At 37.1% G+C, this 25,105-nt stretch overlaps 1 protein-coding gene across 1 annotated transcript in view; it reads right to left on the bottom strand.

Moving 5' to 3' along the window:
* LOC115429585 (probable E3 ubiquitin-protein ligase HERC1) overlaps positions 1-25,105 on the bottom strand; it is a 144,291-nt gene that overhangs the window by 30,225 nt on the left and 88,961 nt on the right. The window contains 12 exon segments of the mRNA XM_030149173.1: positions 1,773-1,946; positions 2,093-2,191; positions 6,031-6,159; positions 6,758-6,872; positions 8,686-8,885; positions 10,601-10,728; positions 12,263-12,493; positions 18,315-18,442; positions 18,659-18,786; positions 20,497-20,774; positions 23,485-23,713; positions 24,594-24,843. Of these exon segments, the coding sequence (XP_030005033.1) occupies positions 1,773-1,946; positions 2,093-2,191; positions 6,031-6,159; positions 6,758-6,872; positions 8,686-8,885; positions 10,601-10,728; positions 12,263-12,493; positions 18,315-18,442; positions 18,659-18,786; positions 20,497-20,774; positions 23,485-23,713; positions 24,594-24,843 (2,089 nt within the window).

The raw sequence follows: 25,105 nt of genomic DNA, 5'->3' as shown, positions 1-25,105 counted from the left end.
CTTTTTACCGAGTTTTGACTGTGTAATTAATTGCTTTTTGGAGTTCAACCAGGTACCAAAAAGCAGCTGAACTGATTTAGAAAAAAAGAGCCCAAAACAAAAACTGCTGGGCCTAAATTCAAATCCTTGTTGTTGTTCAGTGTGTTCCAGTTCACAGTTCATGTTCAGCATCCTAAATCTCTTACTGATGTCCATTCTGAGTGTCTTATTTAGTAAAAACCTGTCAAACTTCAGTTCCTCTCTTTGTCTTTCTCTGTTCTTCCACCTGTTTTGACCCTAAAACACAGTAAAACAAAACCACTGAAGAAAAGGAACACAAGCCCAAACTCACAGCAGCTTTAAAGAACCTGAAACAGACGACTATTCACAGCTGCACGTTTACCTGGAATAACGTCTGAGGGGTTAAAGGGTAAACAGTGTTCAGAGTTTATTTTTCTGTTAACTTAATTCCTCACCGCTCAGAGGTGTGTGGACCTGCTGTGTTTTAGTCATATCAGTCTGTGACACACAGTGCTAACGTGACGTGTTGAATGTGATGTCCTGTAAATTCAGATGCATTCAGATTTACTGTCAGTGTTTATAGCATTCAGCAAAAACCCTCTGAAAGGGACGCCAATGATATCATTCACCTCTGTCAGTGTCACTGTGGTTATGGTGTGGATTCTTCTACATACACTTATAGTTCTTAGTGTCTCCAAGAATTGAAAAAGAAGATCATCTGCACATATGTGAAACTAAGAAACAAACTTATATTGAATGTAATCAGTTAAAAGCCATGTCACTTATAGAGTCACTTTGTAAACCCTCTTCCTTTACACCAGGGGGGTCAAATGCATTTTAGTTCAGCCCAGTGTGACCTCAAGTGGACTGAACTGGTAAAATAATACGCATAAAAACCTGTAAATAATAATCCAACATTTTCTCTTTCTCATAGTGTAAGACTTATATTACTTTATGAAAATGTGAATAACCTGAACAACCACGTACACCCTGAAATATCTTTAAAAAAATAAGTTTAATTTCAACACTTCGATGTCGTGGCTTATTACAGATCACAGTCGATCTACAAATGCACAAAACATCTGTAACAGGCCTACTATTGTTAAAACTGCACTTATTTTTCTAAAAAATCTCAGGTTTCCCATATTTATTCAGGTTATTCAGTTTATTTATTTATTTGTTTCCCGTTCTTTCTTTGTTTGGAAACGCAGGTCATACAAAACTTCCCTGTCAGGTTCGTTTCAGTAGCCACACACCGAATTGAACAAAGATGCCAGTCCAAGTTTTTTAGTAGAATATGGAACAAATAAAAAACACAAATTAAAAAAAGTTGGCGGGGGGAGAGGGCTTGTTCCGCTTCTTCATTAACACGTTAAGACAAAATACGGTGTGTATGTTTGCATTAACCTAGACAAAAATGTATATCATATAAATGTTATCACATGACCAATGTATTCAGTTACAGGTTATTCAAATCTTATTGTGACAGGATAGTTAATATAATTTTACTTTTTTCACATTAAATCAACAACAAAATTTGGAGTTGTCATTATTTTTAGGTTCTTATCATATGGATGTTCTACATCTATTATAGTGGACTGGACCATCTGACCGGCTCCATTTGGCCTGTGGGCCTTCTGTTTGGCACCCCTGCCCTGCACATTTATATATATTCAGGTTTTAAAGACAATAACGAAAACATACTACATTTATGACCAACTCAAACCCAAACACACCACACACACACATAAGAAAACCATGTCAGGAATGACCCTCTCATAGTTGTACTGCTCCTGTAACAGCAGAGGAAGCCTCTCCAGGAAAACAGCCAAACACGGAGCCCGATTTAGACCCAGGATGTTCTGGCTTCTGAGGACCATGCGACAGGAAGCCAGCACGTGGTTCTGGCTGATCCAGTCGGGGGTGCAGCAGATCAGTAACACGTCCTGGGAAAGAAACCGTCACAGGTGTCACGATCGATAACATGAAACTGTAACAAGACGAGCAAGGAAGATAAAATCTGGCCTCTCTGCTGTTAGACTACAGGATTAAAAGTAGTCGTATTGAAGTTATTAAAAGTCATCCACATTACCTTTGACCTTCCAAAGCAGGCAGCCACTCCCAGGTTTGGTATCCAGGTAGTACTGACCACTGAACCCAAACCTGTCACCGTCTGTAAGACCGAACCGTCCTGCACCCAACACAAACACAAAGGCCTCAGTTCTGAAAGGGGGACACGTTACACATGCCACTGCAGTGGTACCTTGACTTGACTTAAATTAAAGGTGCGGTGCAACCTCCAACATTTAAATCTTGGTTTCTGGATCTTTTACATCACAGGTGTCAAACATGTGGCCCGGGGGCCAGTCCGGCCCACCAAAGGGTCCGGTCCGGCCCCTGGGATGAATGTGTGAAATGCAAAAATTACACTGAAGATAATAACAGTCAAGGATGTTCAAATCATTTTAGGTCATTTCAATCTAAAAATGATCAGACCAGTCAAATACTATCAGAATAACCTATAAATTATGAAAACGGCAAATTTTTCTTTGTTTTAGTGTAAAAAAAAGTTACATTACACAAGAATATTTACATTTACAGACTAGCCTTTTATTAAAAATGTGAATATCTGAAATGTCTTCAGAGAAGTATGTGGAATTTTAATGATATTCTGCCTGTTATTGAATGTTTTGTGTATTTGTCGATCCCGTGTGATCTGTAAGTTGTGATTCACATGTAGAAATGATAAACTGAGGTGTAATATTGTTAACATTATACTTATTTTTGTTAGGAATTTTCAGGTTGTTCAAACACTACAAACAAAAAGTTAAGGATATTTTTAATTTTTGGGCTATTTTTTTCACTTGGGATTCTTGCACTGCGCTTCTTACTTTTTTTTGTGTGAACTGAAACACAGTTTTTTAACGACCATAGTTTTATTTACAAATGGCAAAAATGACCCCAAAAAAAAAATTACCCAAAAAAATGAAATATCCTTAACTTTTTGTTTGTAGTGTATTTGCTCATGTTATGTTCGAGTACAATTCGTACATGTAAACATTTTCATTACGGAGTTTTACTTTTTTCACTCAAAAGTTCTTATCCTATTATTTATATTATTTGACTGGTCCAGTCCACTGCAGATCAGATTAGGCTGAATGTGGAACTGAACTAACATGAGTTTGACAGCCCTGCTTTACATCATTTAACAGGAAAAAATCAGATATTCTATAAGAGGATGTGCCAAGAAGTTTTTCAGTACCTGTAACCTGATCTGAGTCACAAAAGAGGTCGATCCCTCACTTATTCCACAGTAGGCTGATTAAAACGAGTCTGTGACTAATGTCTGTGTTCCTTATTTATTTATTATTATTATTATCAATTTCCTTTTTTCTTTTTTTTTTTTGGTGCAACAGGGTGGGAATGTTCATGGGTTTGGATTAAAAAACAAAAAACAATGACTGTATTATGCTTTTCTGTGGCTCAATATGTAATAAAAACACTGAACAAAAAAAGTTAGACTGAAGTGAGTACAGATACGTTTTAATGAACCACTGTGGCCACAAGTGACTGTTAAGAGCCGGCGCTAACACTAGTAGAGTGGTTTACAGCCATGATGTCTATTTAAATATCACCACTAGCATTAACTCTGACCTTTAGACAGATTTGCAGCAAAGAAATTGTTAAGAAAAGGTGAAGAATTTCCGATGTAAAATGACAAATGTATGTTTTTCTTCTGTAAAAGCCCACCCATGAAAATGGAATGTATGATTATTATGTCAAAACCTGCTGATTTCTGAGCCAGTGAAGATAAAAATGCTATATTCTGTTGCTTATTTTGCTATTATTTATCCTAACATTTTTGAAAGGAAAAGAAAGAAATCTTCGTAAATTAAAAAAAAGTACTGTATTCAAGTCTTTCTATTCTTTATCGCATGATCTTTAACTGAGGGTCAGTTATAAAACAATGTAAATACTTTTTTTTCCCTTTTTTTTTTGGTGCAACAGGGTGGGAATGTTCATGGGTTTGGGTTAAAAAACAAAAAACAATGACTGTATTATGCTTTTCTGTTGGTCGATATGTAATAAAAACACTTTGAACAAAAAAAAGGTGGGGTCAGATGTTTTCTTGGAGCATTTTTTTTTACTATATTGCTTAAAATCCCCTTCACACCCTGATTATAACCAGTTAATATAATGCTCTAACACAAAAAATAAAAAAAAAACCTGTGGAACGGACAGGACTGAAAAAACACCATCCAATCATTTTAAGCGCCCAATCAAAATGATTGAACAGTCATATGTCTATCAAACTCAACTGCCATTTGTCCCGCCCCCCTCTGTTCGTACCCCTCTGTGTGCATGAATTCGTTCTCAGAGGTTTGGAGCAACTGGTACAGGAAACGAAGAAAGAGCCAGAGCTTGGCTATGTTAGTTATTACCTACACCAAGGAGGTTCTGTTTTTGACAGGGTTTGTTTGTTGGTTTGTTTGTTAGCAAGATAACTCAAAAAGTTATGGACAGATTTTCATGAAATTTTCAGGAAATGTTGATACTGGCACAAGGAAGAAATGATTACATTTTGGTGGTGATGGGGGGACAGATCTGCCTTGGTGGAGGTCTGCGCTCTCCAAGTGCTTTTCTAGTATTAGGATGGAAAGTTCACCAGTAGGGCTGTAAGAAAATATCTGTTCTGTAATATATTGTGATATTTCATTTCACAATACTGTATGGATATTAAAAAGTACTGTATGGATATTTTTAGGTGTTTATTCAAATGCAGATATTGTGGAGGTTCATTTTTGTTTTTTGTTCATATTTTATTTATTCTTATTTCACACTCTTTTATTCAATAATGTTGGTTCCTTTGTTGGATTGAACTCAAATCCTGTTCTGATGTTAGTTGTGAACTAATAGAATCTGAACATTTGAACAGGATCTGAAACTGGAATGTCTGGAAAACAGAATTTCAGTTTGAACACAGGTGGAACATTTGGTGATAGAACATTAGATCCTGTTGGGATCAAATACAAATGTGTTTAGTATTTGTGCAGATTTCTGCTGGAATTCAATTCTTCAAGGAAATAATCATTTAAAAAAACAAACAAACAAAAAAATGGCCTTTTTAACAGTATCATGATATATTGTGATATATCGTATCGTGATCCTAGTATTGTGATTTGTATCGTATTGTCAGATTCTTGCCGATACACATCCCTGTTCACTGGCAAACAGTTTTGTCACCAACATAAATCAGTCGGAAATGTAGCGTTAGTCAGATGGGTCTGAACTGGGTCTGTTCTGTAGAGCGGGGGGGCTGGAGCAGACTGAATGGGGTATGCATGGATCGGGGTCGGAGGTGGGCGAATTGTTGCTGTGCAGCGCTCGTGAACCTTCCAGAACAAGCACTGCACACACCAGTGCTCTGGAGGCGTGGCTTCAGGGGGATGTCTGAAGAAAAGGGGTTGGACTTTTCAATTGAGTATTTTCCAAATGTAGCTTGTTTGAACCGTTTCTAAGATCTCAGACCCCACCTTTAAACTCATAAATCAAGGTACCACGGTAGTGTAAGTATCTGTGTTTTTTTTTTTTTTCCAACCATTGTTTATTTGGAGTTTTGTAGAAATTGGGCAATACAAACACTGTATCATATGTGACACATCAATTGAAAATAAATTGTTGCACAATTTCCTTTTTTTTTTTACATGCAAACAAACCCAAGAACAAGTACACCAACCTTCTCCATTAACCAAAAAAAAGCCAAAAAAACAAAACAAAAGGGCTTAAAAGGTTCACATTTAGAATATTGATGCATTATGTGTTACAAAAGGTACATTACTGAATAGAAAAAAAAAAGAAAAATTAGTCAGAAAAATGACCATGAAGGTCAATCTGGAACAAAGTGGAAATCTGTTTTCCTGACTAGTTGAAACAAAGGATTCCAGATTTGTGAAAATGTATGTTTTGTTATTTTTTTTTAATGATCCCTCCTCCGTGGCCTGGGTGCATCAGTGCCTGTGGTTTTCTGACCTGTAAAGACCAAATGTTGAGCAGTCCTCCTATCCCTCCAGAAACCAGAGCCAGTCCGCTGGAGCAAAAGGCCAGGGACTTCACCGCTGTGATGTGGCCGTGGAGAACAAACACACACTTTGCACCGTCCTGTTGGAAAAGTCAAACAGAATGAGGGGATGACGGATCATGACCTGTGAGCCAATAATCCACGTCTGGGTCTGTCAGTCATGACCACATCTGGACTGATCCACTGAGACTTTCAAACACCCAGGCCCCTTCTGTGGTTGAACTCCAGCCACTTCTGGAACCACCACAGATCACTGAAATACCTGTTACACTTCCATCAGTTCCACTTTATAGAACTGTTTCACTCCATATCACTGCCCTGAAATGTGTCAGCACAGTCAGTAGTCTGTATTTACAGGACTGTCCAGGAAGTTCTTTTAGAGGTAGTTCTTTAGCAGGTGTCTGTTACAGGAAATATACTCACATTAACATCAGCCTGCTACTGACCCACTGTTCTGCTCTGTTTGTTTGTTTTGTGTCTTCTTGTGCTGAATGCAAAACTGAGGAATACTGGAATATCTATCTATCTATCTATCTATCTATCTGTCTGTCTGTCTGTCTGTCTGTCTGTCTGTCTGTCTGTCTGTCCTCAAATAAAAAACAAAACAGGAAACAAAAACAAATAGCGTTTCAAAACCAAACATGTATAATCACAGATCCACCACAGACTCAAACTGACCTTGGTTTCAGTGTTTTTCTCCTGGCTGGAAGAGCTGCTCTTTATTTTGGGCAGTGACACAACACTTCCCCCCTGTGGCACTGTCCAGACGTACACAGAGCCATTCTGACAACCTCTGCACAACAATGGAGAGAAACAGATGAGAAGAAAAAAACATCTGTACATACATGTCAGATCTGACCTAGAACCTTATATTAACCCATAAAGACCCAGTGCTACTTTTGTGGCAGTTCCCAAATTAATTTTTCTCTATTTCTACCTTTTTTTAACTGATTTATCACCATTTTTTAAAAATATTATTATCTTCTGTATTTTGCATTTTTTTGGTGTAAAGCATGTGTTTTCCTATATTTCATTCACAGATCATGTAGATGTTCAGGAACACTCAGAGTAAATTCAAAGTTCATTATACCAAAACAGAGAAAAATTAGGAAAAAGTGACGTTCTCAGCAAAGACATTGCTGATCGAATGTAAAAATAAGTGTGTCCATCCACTGTCATCAATCCAACTCAGTGGGTTTTACTGGTGAATCAATGTTGGAGAAGATGATTTACCACCATGTGATGCAATATTATCCTTTCTTTTTTTTTTTTTTTTTTTTTTTTACTTTTTTTCAGTGTAAATCATGTATTTTTCCATATTTAATTCACTGATCATGTAGATCACAGGTGTCAGTCAAACATGCGTCCTGGGGGTCAAATCCAGCCCACCAAAGGGTCCAGTCCAGCCCTGGGGATGAATTTGTGAAATGCAAAAAATTACACTGAAGATATGAACAATCCTTTTAGTTCAGGTTCCACATTCAGACCAATTCAATCTCCAGTGGGCAGGACCAGTCAAATACTGTCAGAATAACAGAGAAATAATGACAACTACGAATGTTTCTGTTTGTAAATGTAAATATTTTCATGTATTTACACTAAAACAAAGTATAATTTCACAAAAACTGTGAATAACCTGAACAAATATGAATAATCTGAAATGTCTTAAGAGAAGTAAGTACAATTTTAACAATATTCTACCTGTTATTAAATGTTTTGTGTATTTGTAGATCCACTGTGATCTGTCAGTTCTAATGAACATGTGGAAATGATAAACTGAGGCAGAATAGTGTTCAAATTACACTGATTTTTCAGTTTGTTCATATTATTCATCTTGTTTTAATTTCGTTGTACATATGTATAATGACAATAAAGGCATTCTATTCTATTCTATTCTATTCTATTCTATTCTATTCTATTCTATTCTATTCTATTCTATGTTATTCCCATCTTTTGAAAGGATAGTTTTAGATGTAAACCTTTTCATAATGTAAATTTCCTCTTTTCATAGAGAAAAGTTTGCAGTTGACATTATTTCTATATTATTCTGTTCTTATTTGACTGGTTCGGTCCACTGCAGATCAGATTTAGCTGAATGTGGAACTGAACTAACATGAGTTTGACAGCCCTGATGTAGATCTTCGTTAACTTTCCGAGATAATTCAAAGGGTATTAAAACAAAACAGAGAAAACTGAAGAAAAAGTGACTTTTTCAGTCAAATCTGTCATTAACTGAACATAACCCCAGTGTGTCCATCCACTGTCATTGATCCAACTCCATGGGTTTGACTGGAGAATCAATGTTTAAGAAGATGACAGTGTTTCCATGGTAACTACAGAGCCTCTGAACGTCCAAATGGGTCATATCTGATGACCATGAAAAGACGACAAACTGTATTTGACACCAGTTACTGACATGTATTGATAGAATGAGTGGCTGAACAGGTATTAAACAGTTCAGCTCAGTGTGTGGTCGGTGGCTCTTTGGGTCTCTGTGGGTTCAGCTCCATCACATTTTAATATGTTCAGTAATTCTTTGTCCATCATTATTTCTGTTGCTAAGTTCTAGTCAGTTTATTCCGATCCATTCAGATAGAAACACCTACACAGCCATCAGGAGCCTGGGGTCGGGGGCTCTCCCTGGGAGTGCGCACCATTCAGTGGTGTTAACGGTGCCAGTGTGGACCAGGGAGTGCAGGGTGGTCCAGCTGGTTCCAGAGCGCCCCAGGATCTGCACCACCTCAGATTTAGCCAAACACAGGAGCAGGTGACCAGTGGGGTCCCACTGAAGGGAGGTGATACTGTCCTGCACCGCAGAGGGAGGGTTAGTGATACCACTGGAAAATCAGAGGGAAACGACACAAAACAGGACACACTGCATCTGACACAGATTTGAGCTGTGGGTTCTCTGGAGCTCAGATTAGATTAGATCGAACTAAACGGATCCTTTGGGCAGATCCCTCAGAAAATGGAGCTTCCAACAGCAGCACAAGACCAGATATACGCACAAGAAATAGCACAAGAAAATAGCAAAACAATAACTATTAAAAAAAAAAAAAAACAGTATTGAAAAAAAAACAGGAAATTGAACATTATAAAGTAGTGGAAACATTATGTGTATGTATGTGTTTCTACTAGTATTTTATAATGTGCAAGTGCCTGTTTTTTTCCAATACTGTTTTTCTTTTTTTTAGAGTTATTGTTTTGATATTTTCTTGTGGTATTTCTTGTGTGTGTGTGTGTGTGTGTGTGTGTGTGTGTGTATATAGTTTAATAATCACAGGATAGAAGTTATAATAATGTGATAGCAGTAATAATAATAATAATAATAATAATAATAATAATAATAATAATGATGATGATAATACTACTACTACTACTACTACTACTAATAATAATAATAATAATAATAATAAAAGCAGTAGTAATAGTTATAATTGTAGTAATAGTAGTAATAGTAATTGTAGTAGTAGTAGTAGTTATAATAGTAGTAATAGTGGTGATAGAAATAATAGTAGTAGTAGTTATAATTGCAGTAGTAGTAGTAGTAGTAATAATAGTAGTAATAGTAGCCATAGTAGTAGTAGTAGTAACAGTAGTAATAATAGTAGTAATGGAGGTAAAAGTAATAGTAGTAGTAGTAATAGTAGTAATAATAGTAGTAATCGTGGTAATATAAATAATAGTAGTAGTTATAATAGTAGTAATAGTGGTAATAGAAATAATAGTAGTAGTAGTTATAATAGCAGTAATAGTAGTAGTAGTAGTTATAATAGTAGTAATCGTAGTAATCGTAGTAATAGTAATAGTAGTAGTAGCAGTAGTAGTAGTAGTAGTAGTAGGAGGAGGAGGAGGAGGAGCATTAGTATTAGTATTAGTAGTAGTAATAGTAGCAGTAGTAGTAATAGTAGTAATAATGGTAGTAGTTATAATAGTAATAGTAATAGCAGTAATAATAGTAGTAATAGTGGTAATCGTAATAGTTGTAGTAGTTATAATAGTAGTAATCATAGTAGTAGTAGTGTTAGTATTAGTATTAGTAGTAATAGTAATATAATAGTCGTAGTAATCCTCCTAATAATCCAGTGTTCTGGACAGAGGCCACTGTTGTCAGGAGTACAAAAGTAATGGAAGCAGATGTCGCAGCTGCTCAGGCGTCAGAGGTGACTCCTGTCCAGTGTCAGCCCACAGCTCGTTTGACCTTTTTTCCTTCTCCTTTAAATATTCACATGCTGCTGTTCCTCAGGTTTTTTTCCTCCTCATTCCTCTTGTCAAACAGTGGACCAGGTATGAGTTAACCCTTTACTTACAGTGTATAAAGACCAGATGTTCACCCACACACCACCAAGCCACAAAAAAAATCCTATTTTTCCATCCTAAAACTGCCTGATAAAATAGTGTATTCTATTTTAATTAAATACTTTACTATTTTTTGCTTGAAATGCCCATTCCTATTATTTCTAGCAAATCTCTAGTATACAGCAATTCATACGAGTGCAGAGAACAACGCAGCGGACGAACCATGCAGACGGGCAGAACTGTGCGCTGCTCCTCTTCACAGGTTTCAGTTGAGCCCAGGAGGATCTTCCCGTCAGGATAACCCACCGCAAATGGTTTGTCCTCACTGTGCCAGGCCACGCACTGGGGCGCTAGAGGACAGCAGGCCAAGAGGAACAAATACAGCTGGGAATATTTCATTTGGGTTCGCTGTGGTTTTAGATTAGATGAGACTTTATTGGTCGCACAACGGGGAAATTCAACGGTCAAGGCAGAAACAGAATAAAGTGCAAGAAACAAGTGTACATGCATAAGGATAGTGCAAAAAAACAAAAGTAAACATATGGAAGCAAATCTGTCTCAGGTTTTGAATTATAAAAGCCATTGAATTTCTAGCACGGAATTTTTTGGCACTGAAATTAAGAATCTGATTTTTTTTTTTGCACTGAAATTAAGTATCTGAATATTTTGTCTCTCAATTTAACTATGTTCATAAATTTAGAATAAAAAAAATTCAGATGCAAAAAATTCAGACGGAAAACATTCCAATCACACATCCTGGACACCAAGGATAAGCAATCAATTCTATCTGAAGTCGAACTGACAGCCAGCCAATCGAGTTGCATTAGGTTGGTCATGTGACACAGATGCAGGAAAACAGTCAGTGCGGATGTGTGATCTGAATTTTTAGCATCTGAATTTTTTGCTACTGAATTTTTTGCTACTGAATTTTTAGCATCTGAATTTTTTGCCACTGAATTTTTTGCATTTGAATTTTTTGCATTTGAATTTTTTGCCTCTGAATTTTTTGCCACTGCATTTTTTTTGCTTCTGAATTTTTTGCCACTGAATTTTTTGCATGTGAATTTTTTGCTTCTGATTTTTTTGCATCTGAATTTTTTGCATTTGAATTTTTTGCCTCTGAATTTTTTGCCACTGAATTTTTTGCATGTGAATTTTTTGCTTCTGATTTTTTTGCATCTGAATTTTTTGCATTTGAATTTTTTGCCTCTGAATTTTTTGCCACTTAATTTTTTGCCACTGCATTTTTTTTGCTTCTGAATTTTTTGCCACTGAATTTTTTGCATGTGAATTTTTTGCTTCTGATTTTTTTGCATCTGAATTTTTTGCATTTGAATTTTTTGCCTCTGAATTTTTTGCCACTGAATTTTTTGCATGTGAATTTTTTGCTTCTGATTTTTTTGCATCTGAATTTTTTGCATTTGAATTTTTTGCCTCTGAATTTTTTGCCACTTAATTTTTTGCATGTGAATTTTTTGCTTCTGATTTTTTTGCATCTGAATTTTTTGCATTTGAATTTTTTGCCTCTGAATTTTTTGCCACTTAATTTTTTGCCACTGCATTTTTTTTGCTTCTGCATTTTTTGCCACTGAATTTTTTGCATGTGAATTTTTTGCTTCTGATTTTTTTGCATCTGATTTTTTTTTATTCTAAATTTATGAACATAGTTGAACTCAGAGACAAAAAATTCAGATACTTAATTTCAGTGCAAAAAAAAAATGCAGTGCTTTATAATTCAAAATCTGATGAGACAGATTCACTTCCATACAAACAATATCAAATAAAACATAATAATAGTAGAATTACACAGCCTACATCCATCTTTACACCACAGGGGAGAGTGCCAACCTTTGCGCAGTGCCAGTGTGTGCATTTATGTCTTACCCTCTTTCCTGTGGCAGTGGGTCAGTTCGGTGCTCTTCACATCCAGCTCTGTTTCCTGCATAGTGACCTGCAGCCAGCAGAGCGAGCCGTCCAGCCTTCCCACCAGCAGGCTCTCTGCAGGTCTGCTGCTACAGCCTGCTGCAGTCTGATCCAGAACCCACAGGCTGAAGGCCTGGGCCCAACACAGGGCTGTGACCCGGGACAACTGGGCCTCCACGTGACAATGAGATCCTGGAGGGGCACAGAAAAAAAAATACATTAAAAATACTCCCAATAGATTTCATTAAAATTAGAACATATTAAATAATCAAAGGTCCCATTCCAGTTATGTTTGAATTAATAAAAAAAAAAAAAAATCAACAACAAAATCAGCTACAAAATATGGATGTGCCCCTGAACTACTGCCTGCCACTTCACTTTAGAAAGAACTACGTCTTCAAACATGGGTTCATATGAAGCCCAGGAACCGTGGCTACATTTTTGGAAGAAAAATTTTGCCTCCTATGTATCGTCTGACCGGGAGGGTGAGTTATCCAGAAGATTTTGAGGTGATTTTTGTCTGGTTTCACACTCTGGTGACAAAGGAATGTCAGGAATGTGTGCTCTGTTTTCCTGTCATCTGACAAATGTGACCCTTTTCTAAGACCCATCTATCAAAAACCGTAGACCTCATCCTCATACAAGGGACATTCCTGCAGAGACGACAAAAATGCCTGCGTTTTAACATTTAAATTAAGTCTGTAGGTCAAAGTATGGTGAAGCAGTAGCAGTCAGAAACAAGTGGACTTTTCTAGCTGATTTTTTTCCTCTCCCCATTCATTTCTATGGGACTTTTTTCACATGTTTTTCACGAATAACTGCGAAAAATTTGTGAATCTCTACCAGAAGTAATAACACACTATTCCCGATGAAACTGCAAATTTTGATGTATTATTTGCAGGGGTACTCCCAGCGCCTTAGGCCGCATTAATCGGTGAAATTTTGTCCAGAAGATGAAGAATAACTAGACAATTTCCACACGTGGAAATCGTGAGAGGGGCTCGGGGGTCGGGGGGGCATGTGGGTTCGACGTTGCCAAAGAGTTCATGGTCGGAGGGGAATTCTGTGTTCTGAACCCCCATTCACTTTATATGGACAATCTGTGTGTCACAGTTTGGCAGCTGACGGATGTCACCATTTGTAGTAGTAATAGAAGTAGTAGCAGTATTTTTAGTAGTAGTAGTAGTGGTAGTGGTATTCTTAGTAGTAGTAGTATTTTTAAAATTAGTAGTAGAATTTTTAGTAGTAGTAGTAGTAGTGGTATTTTTATTAGTAGTCGTAGTATTTTTAATATTAGTAGTAGAATTTTTAGTAGTAGTAGTAGTAGTGGTATTTTTAGTAGTAGTAGTATTTTTAATATTAGTAGTAGAATTTTTAGTAGTAGTAGTAGTAGTAGTAGTAGTAGTAGTAGTAGTAGTATTTAATATTAGTAGTAGAATTTTTAGTAGTAGTAGTAGTAGTGGTATTTTTAGTAGTAGTAGTATTTTTAATATTAGTAGTAGAATTTTTAGTAGTAGTAGTAGTAGTAGTGGTATTTTTAGTAGTAGTAGTATTTTTAATATTAGTAGTAGAATTTTTAGTAGTAGTAGTAGTAGTGGTATTTTTAGTAGTAGTAGTAGTAGTAGTAGTAGTAGTATTTTTAATATTAGTAGTAGAATTTTTAGTAGTAGTAGTAGTAGTGGTATTTTTAGTAGTAGTAGTATTTTTAATATTAGTAGTAGAATTTTTAGTAGTAGTAGTGGTATTTTTAGTAGTAGTAGTAGTAGTAGTAGTATTTTTAATATTAGTAGTAGAATTTTTAGTAGTAGTAGTGGTATTTTTAGTAGTAGTAGTAGTAGTAGTAGTATTTTTAATATTAGTAGTAGAATTTTTAGTAGTAGTAGTAGTAGTAGTAGTAGTAGTGGTATTTTTAGTAGTAGTAGTAGTAGTAGTAGTAGTAGTATTTTTAATATTAGTAGTAGAATTTTTAGTAGTAGTAGTAGTAGTAGTAGTAGTAGTAGTAGTAGTAGTAGTATTTTTAATATTAGTAGTAGAATTTTTAGTAGTAGTAGAATTTTTAGTAATAGTAGTATCAGTAGTAGTAGTGGTATTTTTAGTAGTAGTAGTAGTAGTATTTTTAATATTAGTAGTAGAATTTTTAGTAGTAGTAGTAGTAGTAGTAGTAGTAGTGGTATTTTTAGTAGTAGTAGTAGTAGTAGTAGTAGTAGTATTTTTAATATTAGTAGTAGAATTTTTAGTAGTAGTAGTAGTAGTAGTAGTATTTTTAATATTAGTAGTAGAATTTTTAGTAGTAGTAGTAGTAGTAGTAGTAGTAGTAGTAGTAGTAGTATTTTTAATATTAGTAGTAGAATTTTTAGTAGTAGTAGAATTTTTAGTAATAGTAGTATCAGTAGTAGTAGTGGTATTTTTAGTAGTAGTAGTAGTAGTAGTAGTATTTTTAATATTAGTAGTAGAATTTTTAGTAGTAGTAGTAGTAGTAGTAGTAGTAGTGGTATTTTTAGTAGTAGTAGTAGTAGTAGTAGTAGTAGTATTTTTAATATTAGTAGTAGAATTTTTAGTAGTAGTAGTAGTAGTAGTAGTATTTTTAATATTAGTAGTAGAATTTTTAGTAGTAGTAGAATTTTTAGTAGTAGTAGTAGTAGTAGTAGTATTTTTAATATTAGTAGTAGAATTTTTAGTAATAGTAGTATCAGTAGTAGTTGCCACAGCGACGGCGCTGCACTGACACACACACAGAATGAAACTGACACACAGAGCAGCAGGAATAGGCTGAGACTGGAGCAGAACAGGTCCGGAAAAACTGCTAATTACAAGAAAACCGTAAAAGATAGGTGAAAACCGAAATGACCGTGAGCTTCAGAGAGACCTGGGGAACACACAGATGTAGGTTTTTTTCCCGTACTGTGAAAAATGACTGAGTTAGGGCAGTGTAAACACGGTCAACTGACCAAGACAAGAAAGAATCCGCTACAATGGAGAGTCAATGGAGGAAAGAAGGGATGAGCCTCCAAACTAGTGCCTGTCATTTCACTTTAAAAAGAACTAGGTCTTCAAACATGGGTTCATATGAAGCCCAGGAACCATGGCTATGTTTTTGGAAAAGATCATTCACCTGCGATGTATGGTTTGGCCGGGAGGGCGATTTATTCAGAGAATTTTCAGTTGAATTTTCGCTGCTCTTCCACTCTAGCGTGATGACATCACCCACTCTAACTCAGGAAATCTGGACAATTTTCACTCAACCCAGGGGTTTTTGAAGACTCACCTATTGAAAACCGTTAACCCCATCCTCATAACAAGTACATTTGTGCGGAGAGGACAAAAATGCCTGCGTTTTAAAGTTTCAATGAAGTCTGTAGGTCAAAGTATGGCGAAGTAGTTGCGGTCAGAAAAAAGTGGACTTTTCTGGCTGATTTTTTCCTCTTCCCATTCATTTCTATGGGACTTTTTTCACATGTTTTTCGCGAATAACTGCGAAAAATTCATAAATCTCTATGAAAATAACATAGCACACTATTCCCGATGAAACCGCATGTTTTGATGTATATTGTACAGGGGTCCTCACAACGCACTAGGCTGTATTAATTGCCGAAAAAGTGGCGGAAGATGAAAAATAAGTTTAAACGTGCAGAAGAACAACAGGTGCTCGTGTCGATGCCCGAGCCCCTAATAAGTTTAAACAGCAGCAACAACAACAGGTGCTTGGGCCTGTGGCCCCGAGCACCTAAATATCAAATTATTTTTTTTTTATTTCAATGATCAATATCATATACATTTTTACAATTTTTACAACATATAACAAATAATATTAACATCATATTCAAATGTATTTTGCATAGATATATGCATTTATTAATTTTAAACACTGTGTTTAGAATATGACATAAAAAATATAATAGTCAAATATCAATGTATTTGGAATAAATTTAGTTTATGAGTGTTTCTAAAATGAACCCCGCATGACAGCAGAAAACTTTGACGCTTTACAAACATTCACACTCATAAAACTCCTCACATTTTTTTTCACAATTTTTTCTTATTTCAAAATACATTTTCCTGAAAATATACTCAGTGCCAATGAAAACGCAACACTTGAAGATTCTTATATTTTTTTAAATCGATGAGGATTTTTATTCCATAAGCTCTTTGGAATTAATCATAGGCCATTTCTATACAGTAAAAATAAAAAATCACATCCAAATTTGTTGACAAAAAATAAGGATAAAGAAAGAAAGTCAAGGACCCCCAAAACGGTCCCAGAGGTGCTGCAGCTCAGTGTAGCGGTCCTGCTGTGGTGTGGTCACAGGTGCTGGTCCAGGTCCAGGTCTGTCTGCAGCTGAACCAGTTTCTTCATGCCTCTGTTGTTCCTGACTACGGTGGACACATTGCATCCAAAACGGCGCTCCACCTGCCGAGCAGAGATTCTGGCCTCCAGGAGCCCCATAGCATGGCATCTGTGGTCAGGTGTCAGTCTGGGCATCGCTGAGTTATTGTAAATGATTTTGGTGCTTTTCAGTTTGCCTTTATATCCAGAACATAAGCACTCCTGAACTGAGCACAGTTCCTTAAATTGAGCAGTTCATTACTGAGCAATGAGAAAAACAAGTCTAATGAATGCAGACAAGTTCATTTAAGCGTGACAACAGCTCAACCCGTCTCAGGTTGTTAAGAAATTGTCTGGGATTATTTTATACACGTGAAACTTAAACATATTGATGCAGCTCAGGAACAATAAAACACATTCAAGTGTTGCGTTTTCATTAGGACTGAGTATATAAGTAATTACCTACCCAAAAATATAAGTTTGGTGTAGACTATTGTAATACTTTTTTTTTTTGACCAGATGTTAACCTTCCCTTGACTTCGCCTGTAATCTAGTCTAGTCTAGTCTAGTCTAGTCTAGTCTAGTCTAGTCTAGTCTAATCTAATCTAATGTAGTCTATTCTAATCTAGTCTAATCTAATCTAATCTAATCTAATGTAGTCTATTCTAATCTAGTCTAGTCTAATCTAATCTAATCTATTCTAATCTAGTCTAGTCTATTCTAATCTAGTCTAGTCTAATCTAATCTAATCTAATCTAATCTAATGTAGTCTATTCTAATCTAGTCTAATCTAATCTAATCTAATCTAATCTAATCTAATCTAATGTAGTCTATTCTAATCTAGTCTAATCTAATCTAATCTAATCTATTCTAATCTAGTCTAGTCTATTCTAATCTAGTCTAGTCTAATCTAATCTAATGTAGTCTATTCTAATCTAGTCTAGTCTAATCTAATCTAATGTAGTCTATTCTAATCTAGTCTAGTCTAATCTAATCTAATCTAATGTAGTCTATTCTAATCTAGTCTAGTCTAATCTAATCTATTCTATTCTAATCTAGTCTAGTCTATTCTAATCTAGTCTAGTCTAGTCTAATCTAATCTAATCTAATGTAGTCTATTCTAATCTAGTCTAGTCTAATCTAATCTAATCTAATGTAGTCTATTCTAATCTAGTCTAGTCTAATCTAATCTAATGTAGTCTATTCTAATCTAATCTAATCTAACCTAATCTAATCTAGTGTAGTCTATTCTAATCTAGTCTAATCTAATCTAATCTAATCTAATCTAATCTAACCTAATCTAATCTAATGTAGTCTATTCTAATCTAGTCTAATCTAATCTAATGTAGTCTATTCTAATCTAGTCTAGTCTAATCTAATCTAATCTAATCTAATGTAGTCTATTCTAATATAGTCTAATCTAATCTAATCTAATGTAGTCTATTCTAATCTAGTCTAATCTAATCTAATCTAATGTAGTCTATTCTAATCTAGTCTAGTCTAATCTAATCTAATCTAATCTAATCTAATGTAGTCTATTCTAATATAGTCTAATCTAATCTAATCTAATCTAATCTAATCTAATGTAGTCTATTCTAATCTAGTCTAGTCTAATCTAATCTAATCTATTTTCAACATAATGAATTCCAGATATGACAGCTCAGTTGCGTTGCAGCCGTCCTTCCTTACCCCTGATGTTCATGATGTTGATGTGTTTGTTCTCAGGAGTGGCCAGAAAGTTCCCTCCTGTACTCCAGTACACAGGGGACATGTGATGACATCTGCCCGCCCTCTCAGTGCCCGACCTGTCCGTCTTACTGCAATGAGTCACAACAGCCACAGTCAGTATGTTTCCGGCACCACACCACCCACCACTGGCACCTTTTACTGCTGATATGAGCTGAGTTTCTATATATCTGTGATTATCCATGTTCATCAACTGTTACCCAGATAGAAAACATATCCCTTTAGAAGCAGCACAGCTGACTACAACCCTCTGTGGACATATTTGGACAGAATGAAGCCCAGATTACCTCGCTATACAGGAGAAGGTGGTCTGTAACTCCACGCCGTTCTGGCTGATGCTCCATAATTGCACCACTTTGTCTTGAGAGCAGGTCGCCAGTAAACTCTGCTCACTGTTCCAGGAACAGCTGGCCACCTGAACAGGACACCCACATCACAGCTTCATCATATGAGCTCCAGAAGGACAGAACACTTCAACTAGCAATAAGAAGATGGCAGCCACATCATCAGTGGACTGGCTTTTTTTTTATATTCCTTGTTTCTTATAGAAGTGCCACTAAAAAACTGCTGAGGTTTTTGTTTTTACAAGTCCATGTAGATAGTGAAATCAAGCCAAAATGATCGCATTCTGTTCAGAGAGAATTCATACAATATACTTGTTATTTTAAAGATCCAGTAAGATCAAAGAGGGTCTACTTGCATAAATGATCAATAATAATCAAATGAAAATAAAGATCATCATGCTTAGAATAAGATGCTAATTTCTCTAGGGTCTGTTAGTCTGTTAGCTACATTACAATTAAAGCAGGATTTCCTGAATTATTTGACCACAGAATTAGGCAAAGACACTCACTAGGACTGAGGGATGAGCTGAAAACATTTTGGTGGTGAAAGGTCAAAGGTCAAGCTTGCTCTGACTTTGTGTCTATCCTTATACATGCAATCTGTCAGGAATGCAATGAAGGATTTCTTTCCCCTTACTGCCACAAAACACAGTTCTGGCCATAACTGCATAATGATGCTAGAATCAGTGCAGGAATCTGACACTATGTTCCATGTGTCCATTTTGTAACAGGTAGAAACATTATGGTGTATTAGCATCACGTACTATGTTTGAGTGTGGATGGAAGTCCTTATCGGATATATATATACATGGACATGTAGTAGTGCCACCTCCCCACACAAAAAAACTTCAACAAAAGCCTCTCTTCACGGCCTTTAAGTTTTGGTGATAAAAACAGTTCACATTCACATAATCACCTCTGCCAAGTGTAACGGCAGAGATTATGTTTTCACCGGGGTTTGTCTGTCAGTCAGAAAACTCAAAAAGTTATGGACGGACTTTCAGGAAATTTTCAGGAAATGTTGATTCTGGCACAAGGAACAAATGAATACATTTTGGTGGTGATCGGGGGAGGGGGGGGGGGGGGGGCACTGATCTGCCTTGGCGGAGGAGTGTGCTCTCCTTGTGCTTTTCTAGTTGCAGTGTTGGTTTTTGTTTTTTTGTTGTTTTGTCAAATATACTGTATGTGTAGGAAATTTCAATAAAAGCTGAAGTGGAAAAAATATATGTATGAAAAACAGTAATATGTTACAAAACATGATTGATGATATATTATGTTTTCATCAGGGTTTGTCTGTTTGTCTGTTAGTAAGATAACTCAAAAAGTTGTGGACAGATTTGGATGAAATTTTCAGTAAATGTTGATACTGGCACATGGAACCAATGAATACATTTTGGTAGTGATTGGGGGGGGTCTGCCTTGGCGGAGGTCTGTGCTCTCTGAGTGCTTTTCTTGTTGTAATTGCACCGTATGCTGCTGGAAGCCTTCAGCTATAAAAAAAAAAAAAAAAAAAAAGAAAAAGGAAAACATCCACTGTGATGAATGACACTCCCCTAACCTGCTCCCTCTGCTGATCCAAACAGCTCATTCTAAGCTAATAAAAACGGAACATTGCTCATTTGGGTGTGATTATATACTATTAAAAAGAGCTATTTCTGCAAATGACATCCCCCCAATTCCCCCTAAACTGTACACACCAGACCTTTAAGCATTTTGTTAGAACACAGATTACATGGTTCACATCAATCTTCCCTAATTACCTTCTTTTCTAGTCCGCCCACCTTATTGTAGTGACCCTCCAGCCGCTTCAGAGGACATTTACGCAGGTCACCGGCCAGGTCGCTGTAGGTCTGGGGCCAGCTGGGACTGTCCCGTCCTGTAGCGGCCAAGGCCTGCACCAGCTGCTGCGCTGCCCACTGCCGGTGTTTACTGGTCAGCCTGGCGGACAGCACACAGGCCGCCAACGCGTTGGCCAGCTCCAGAGGGCCCACTCGGACCCCCAGGTGAGGTAAAGGGGACGGAGGCAGGGACGAGGAGGAGCCACCTGGGTGTCCTGCATCTGCAGGAAACCACACAGACATGTTGAAGCTGGGACACAGGAGGTTTGTGTAAGGAAAAATAGTAAAAAAAATAAAGAAACAAACAAATAAATACATACATACATACATAAATATAAAAAAAATGTAAAATAAATAAATAAAAATAAATAAATAAATAAAATAATAATAATTAAAAAAAATTAAAAATTAAAAAATAAATAAATTAAAAAATTTAAATTTAAAAAAATAAATAAATAAAAGCATTTAAAAATTTAAAAAAAAAAATTTAAAAACTAAATTTAATTTAATTTAAAAAAGTAAAAATATTAATAAAGTAGCTTTTCTAAACACAGGGTTCCTACATGTTTCTACAAGGTAAATTTTAAAGGGGTCATATTTTGCTAAAGCCACTTTTCTTAGTCTTTGTTTCATTTCTTTGTGTATTTGGACCCTAGTAGTTCCAAAAGTCTGAATTTGCACCCTCCAGCTGCTGCAAAACTATCTTTATATTCATTCTGGCAAAATCGACTGGATTTCTACAACCCGTTTGAATTCCTGCTTAATTTGTTACATCTACACCGCAAAAAATCTAAATCTTACCAAGTGTATTTTTCTCATTTCTAGTCCAAATCTCTCATCACACTTAAAATCAGACATAATCACCTACAGAGGAACTTTTCAGTCAGATATAAGAACTGGTTTTTAGACAATAGATCTGGAAAATCTTATTTCAAGAAATCTTACCAAGATAATTTTCAGATTTTTTTTTGTTTGAAAAAGCAAAAAAATCTTGAATTTTTCCACTGTATAACTAGTTGCGTCACAACATTTGCACTTATCAGGTCCAGACTTTAACTGAACATTTCTCCAGTATTTCTCCATAATTGTTTGTCAGCAGCAGCGGTTGGAGTCCAGACTGAAAATATGTCCAAACTTTAAGCCGACTACCTAAACTGTTCAGTTGTTGGTTGTATTAACGAACACGAGTGGCTGAACGGGACAGAACAGCACGGTCAACAACCTGGAGGGGGCGGGACATGAAGTGGCTCATTTGCATTTAAAGGGCCAGCGCTCCAAACCACCTTTCTGGTGTCATTACTCAGAAATAGGGTTGAAGATGGACCTGTGGAGTTGAATGAATGAAGAATTCAGACCCAAGCATGTTTTAAAATGTATAATTCCATTTTAAAAAGACCAAAATATCACTCCTTCAAGACTTTTTAAGACCTTTTTAAAACTACTTAGAACAGAATTTAATGTCTACTTCACAATCATACTGCAAAAATTCTTGACTCCTAGAATTTAGGAAAATGTATTTATTTACTCCAGTGTGTTGATTCTCACTGTTCTGAGTCATTTCTCACTGGGGGGCTGCAAAGTTAGGACACATTTAAAGGTGCCGTATGTAGGATTGCGGCCAAAACTGGTACTGCAGTCACATTCCAAATACTGAGCTGGTATCCTCTGCTCCTCCCCCCAGACGAGAGGTTGACAGATCCAGCATGAGCACCTACTACCAGCGTTTCCACTAATCCTTGCCACCACACCATAAATTTCAGACAAAAACATCATCACCAGACCGAGTATACATCCTATCCTACTATATAATGCACGTTCTGTGTCCCATCGATGTTCCATCACAGGAGGGTGTTTGTACAGGTTTTCCTCAGCCTTCACATGCCCCATCGCCGCCAAACTCACCAAATGAATACAAACATGACCTGACTATCTACTAGGCACAATTTTATGTCCGTATTCAAATGTTGTGAGGTATGCTGGGCAATTTTAGCCTCTCATGCTATCATACAATGGCACCACGGGTACAAGGCCGCTAGTAAGTCTAATATAGATTAGAACAGGACAAACGTCCGGCCCACTCAAATGGAAGTTTGTGAAGATTCAGGAGAAAGAGAAAAGAGAAATGAGCCTTAAATTTCACTTTTACTTCTGTGAAGCACAGGCGGCACCGATCACTACCGTATCAGTCTGGACCCAGACTGGACCTAGACTGGACCCAGTCTGGACCCAGACTGGACCCAGACTGGACCCAGACTGGACCCAGTCTGGACCCAGACTGGACCCAGACTGGACCCAGACTGGACCCAGACTGGCTGTGGTTTTTTGTGGCTACACTCATTTCTACTAATGTAGCCACGGTGGCTGGATCTTTCATTTTCCTAGCGCAAGCACAGAGTTGGAATAACCCCTTTAGTCCTTTTGGCTTTCTTCAGGTCAGACATTTGCGCTCATAAATGTTCAGCTGCAGCTCAGTGGAACTGCCAACCTGGATGAACAAAGGTACTGAGTCTGTGACTGGCAGACAGGTGATGGGCGGAGCCTCAGACCAAAACACACAATGACATCATAAACATCATTTGGGGGCTGACACTGAGCTCTGAATCTTCTGTCTGGACTTCTACTGTCAGTGAGATCAGGATTTGAAATGAACAGGATTCCTTCATGTCTGCTGACAGTCAGGACCATTTCAGAATGACTGAGAACAGAATTCCTACAGACTGCACCTTTAAACACAACCCAGCCAACAAGTTTATGGCAACATAACTTAAGACCTACCGTATCCAATTTAATACCTTTTAAGACTTTGATAAAGCGTTAAATTCAAGACTTTTTAAGACCCCACGGGAACCCTGTAAATAAAATACTGAATAAAGGAGAATTCTAACACTTCAATAATCGCATTTCAAGAAATCCCACATGTACCGCTCTCACCATTGGCTTCATATTCGCTTCTGTCCTGGCTGTAACACTGAACACCCTTCTCAGTGAGCAGTGACACCAGACTTTGTGTGACCAGGAATGTTGGAGGCGTCTGCTCATTCTGGTCCCTCTGCTGCTGGATGCTTTGGCCTAAGGCTGTTAGACTGGAGCTCAGACATCCTCTTTGTTGCGGGTCACCGATGGCTCCGATGTGCACCCCTGTAGCTGCAGCCATGAGGTCCTACAGGCAACAATATGGAAGCGCTACATCAACGTGGAATCAGTCATACAGTTCTAGCACGACTAAAGCCGTTTCACACTGGCCCGACGTGACAATGCAGTGCACAAAAATGAAAAACCTGCGTGGAAATATCTTTGAAGAACAGCATGGAAGAAGGTTAGCTCCATATCAGTTCAAGCAGATTCAGCTCTGTCTGTGTCACAGTCACTTCAGGTGGTGTTTTCAGGTCACTAAGGAACAGTGTCAACTAGGGCTGTAAGAAAATATGGGTTCTGCAATATATCCCGATATTTCATTTCACAATACTGTATCGATATTAAAAAGTACTGTATGGATATTTTTAGGTATTTATTCAAATGCAGATATGAGGTTTATTTATTTTATTTATTCTTATTTCACACTCTTTTATTCAATAATGTTGGTTCCTTTGTTGGGATTGAACTCCAATCCTGTTCTGATGTTAGTTGTGAACTAATAGAATCTGAACATTTGAACAGGATCTGAAACTGGAATGTCTGTAAAACAGAATTTCAGTTTGAACACAGTTGGAACATTTGGTGATTGAACATTAGATCCTGTTGGGATCAAATATAAATGTGTTTAGTATTTGTGCAGATTTATGGTGTAATTCAATTCTTCCAGGAAATAATCATTTTTTAAAAAAGAAACACACAAAAAATTGCTTTTTTAACAGTATCATGATATATCGTGATATATTGTATCTTGATCCTAGTATTGTGATTTGTATTGTATCGCCAGGTTTTTGCTGATGCACAGCCCTAGTTTTTATAGGTTAAAGAAAATGGAGTCGTTCTAAAACATTTGACCACTGGTGTAAATCAACACAGAAGGTCTACATTGACAGTAAGTGGCGTCTGACCCGGGTGCAGATCTCCACCAGCTGTCGGTAAGCGGCGGGGCTGTGGGATACCACGTTGCCGATGGCTGCGGTGAGGAAGCCGAGGCAGGACGAGCCGCCGCGCTCTGACGACAGCCCTTTGACACCGGACGGTTTGTCCGCGCCGCCGTGAGCCCGTCCTCCTGCCGCAAGAGTCATCAAACGCACCAGAACACGGATGTCCGCCAGACCCAAGGACTCCAGCCCATTAGACTGACTACACACTGAGGCACTGTGGAGGAGGAGCAGACAAGAGACAGGACTTTAAACAGAAGAAAAACAAAGACTTTTACTTGGTTACGGTACTTTTAGTGGCTAGCAAAAAAAAGCTATTACCAGGATTTGGGAAAGACAGAAGCACCAACACAGGACCAGTGGATCGCAATTATTGATGGAATATATACAATGAAAAGGGTGACTGACAGACTGCAACTACAGGAAGCTCAAATGGACAAAAAGTGGAATAAATGGACTGTTTACAGAGCCAAGAATGG

The sequence above is a fragment of the Sphaeramia orbicularis genome, chromosome 12 (assembly GCF_902148855.1).
Source record: "Sphaeramia orbicularis chromosome 12, fSphaOr1.1, whole genome shotgun sequence".
NCBI classification, from domain to species: domain Eukaryota; kingdom Metazoa; phylum Chordata; class Actinopteri; order Kurtiformes; family Apogonidae; genus Sphaeramia; species Sphaeramia orbicularis.
The sequence above is the reverse complement of the archived record's forward strand: the minus strand, read 5'-3'. Positions and strand labels throughout refer to the sequence as shown.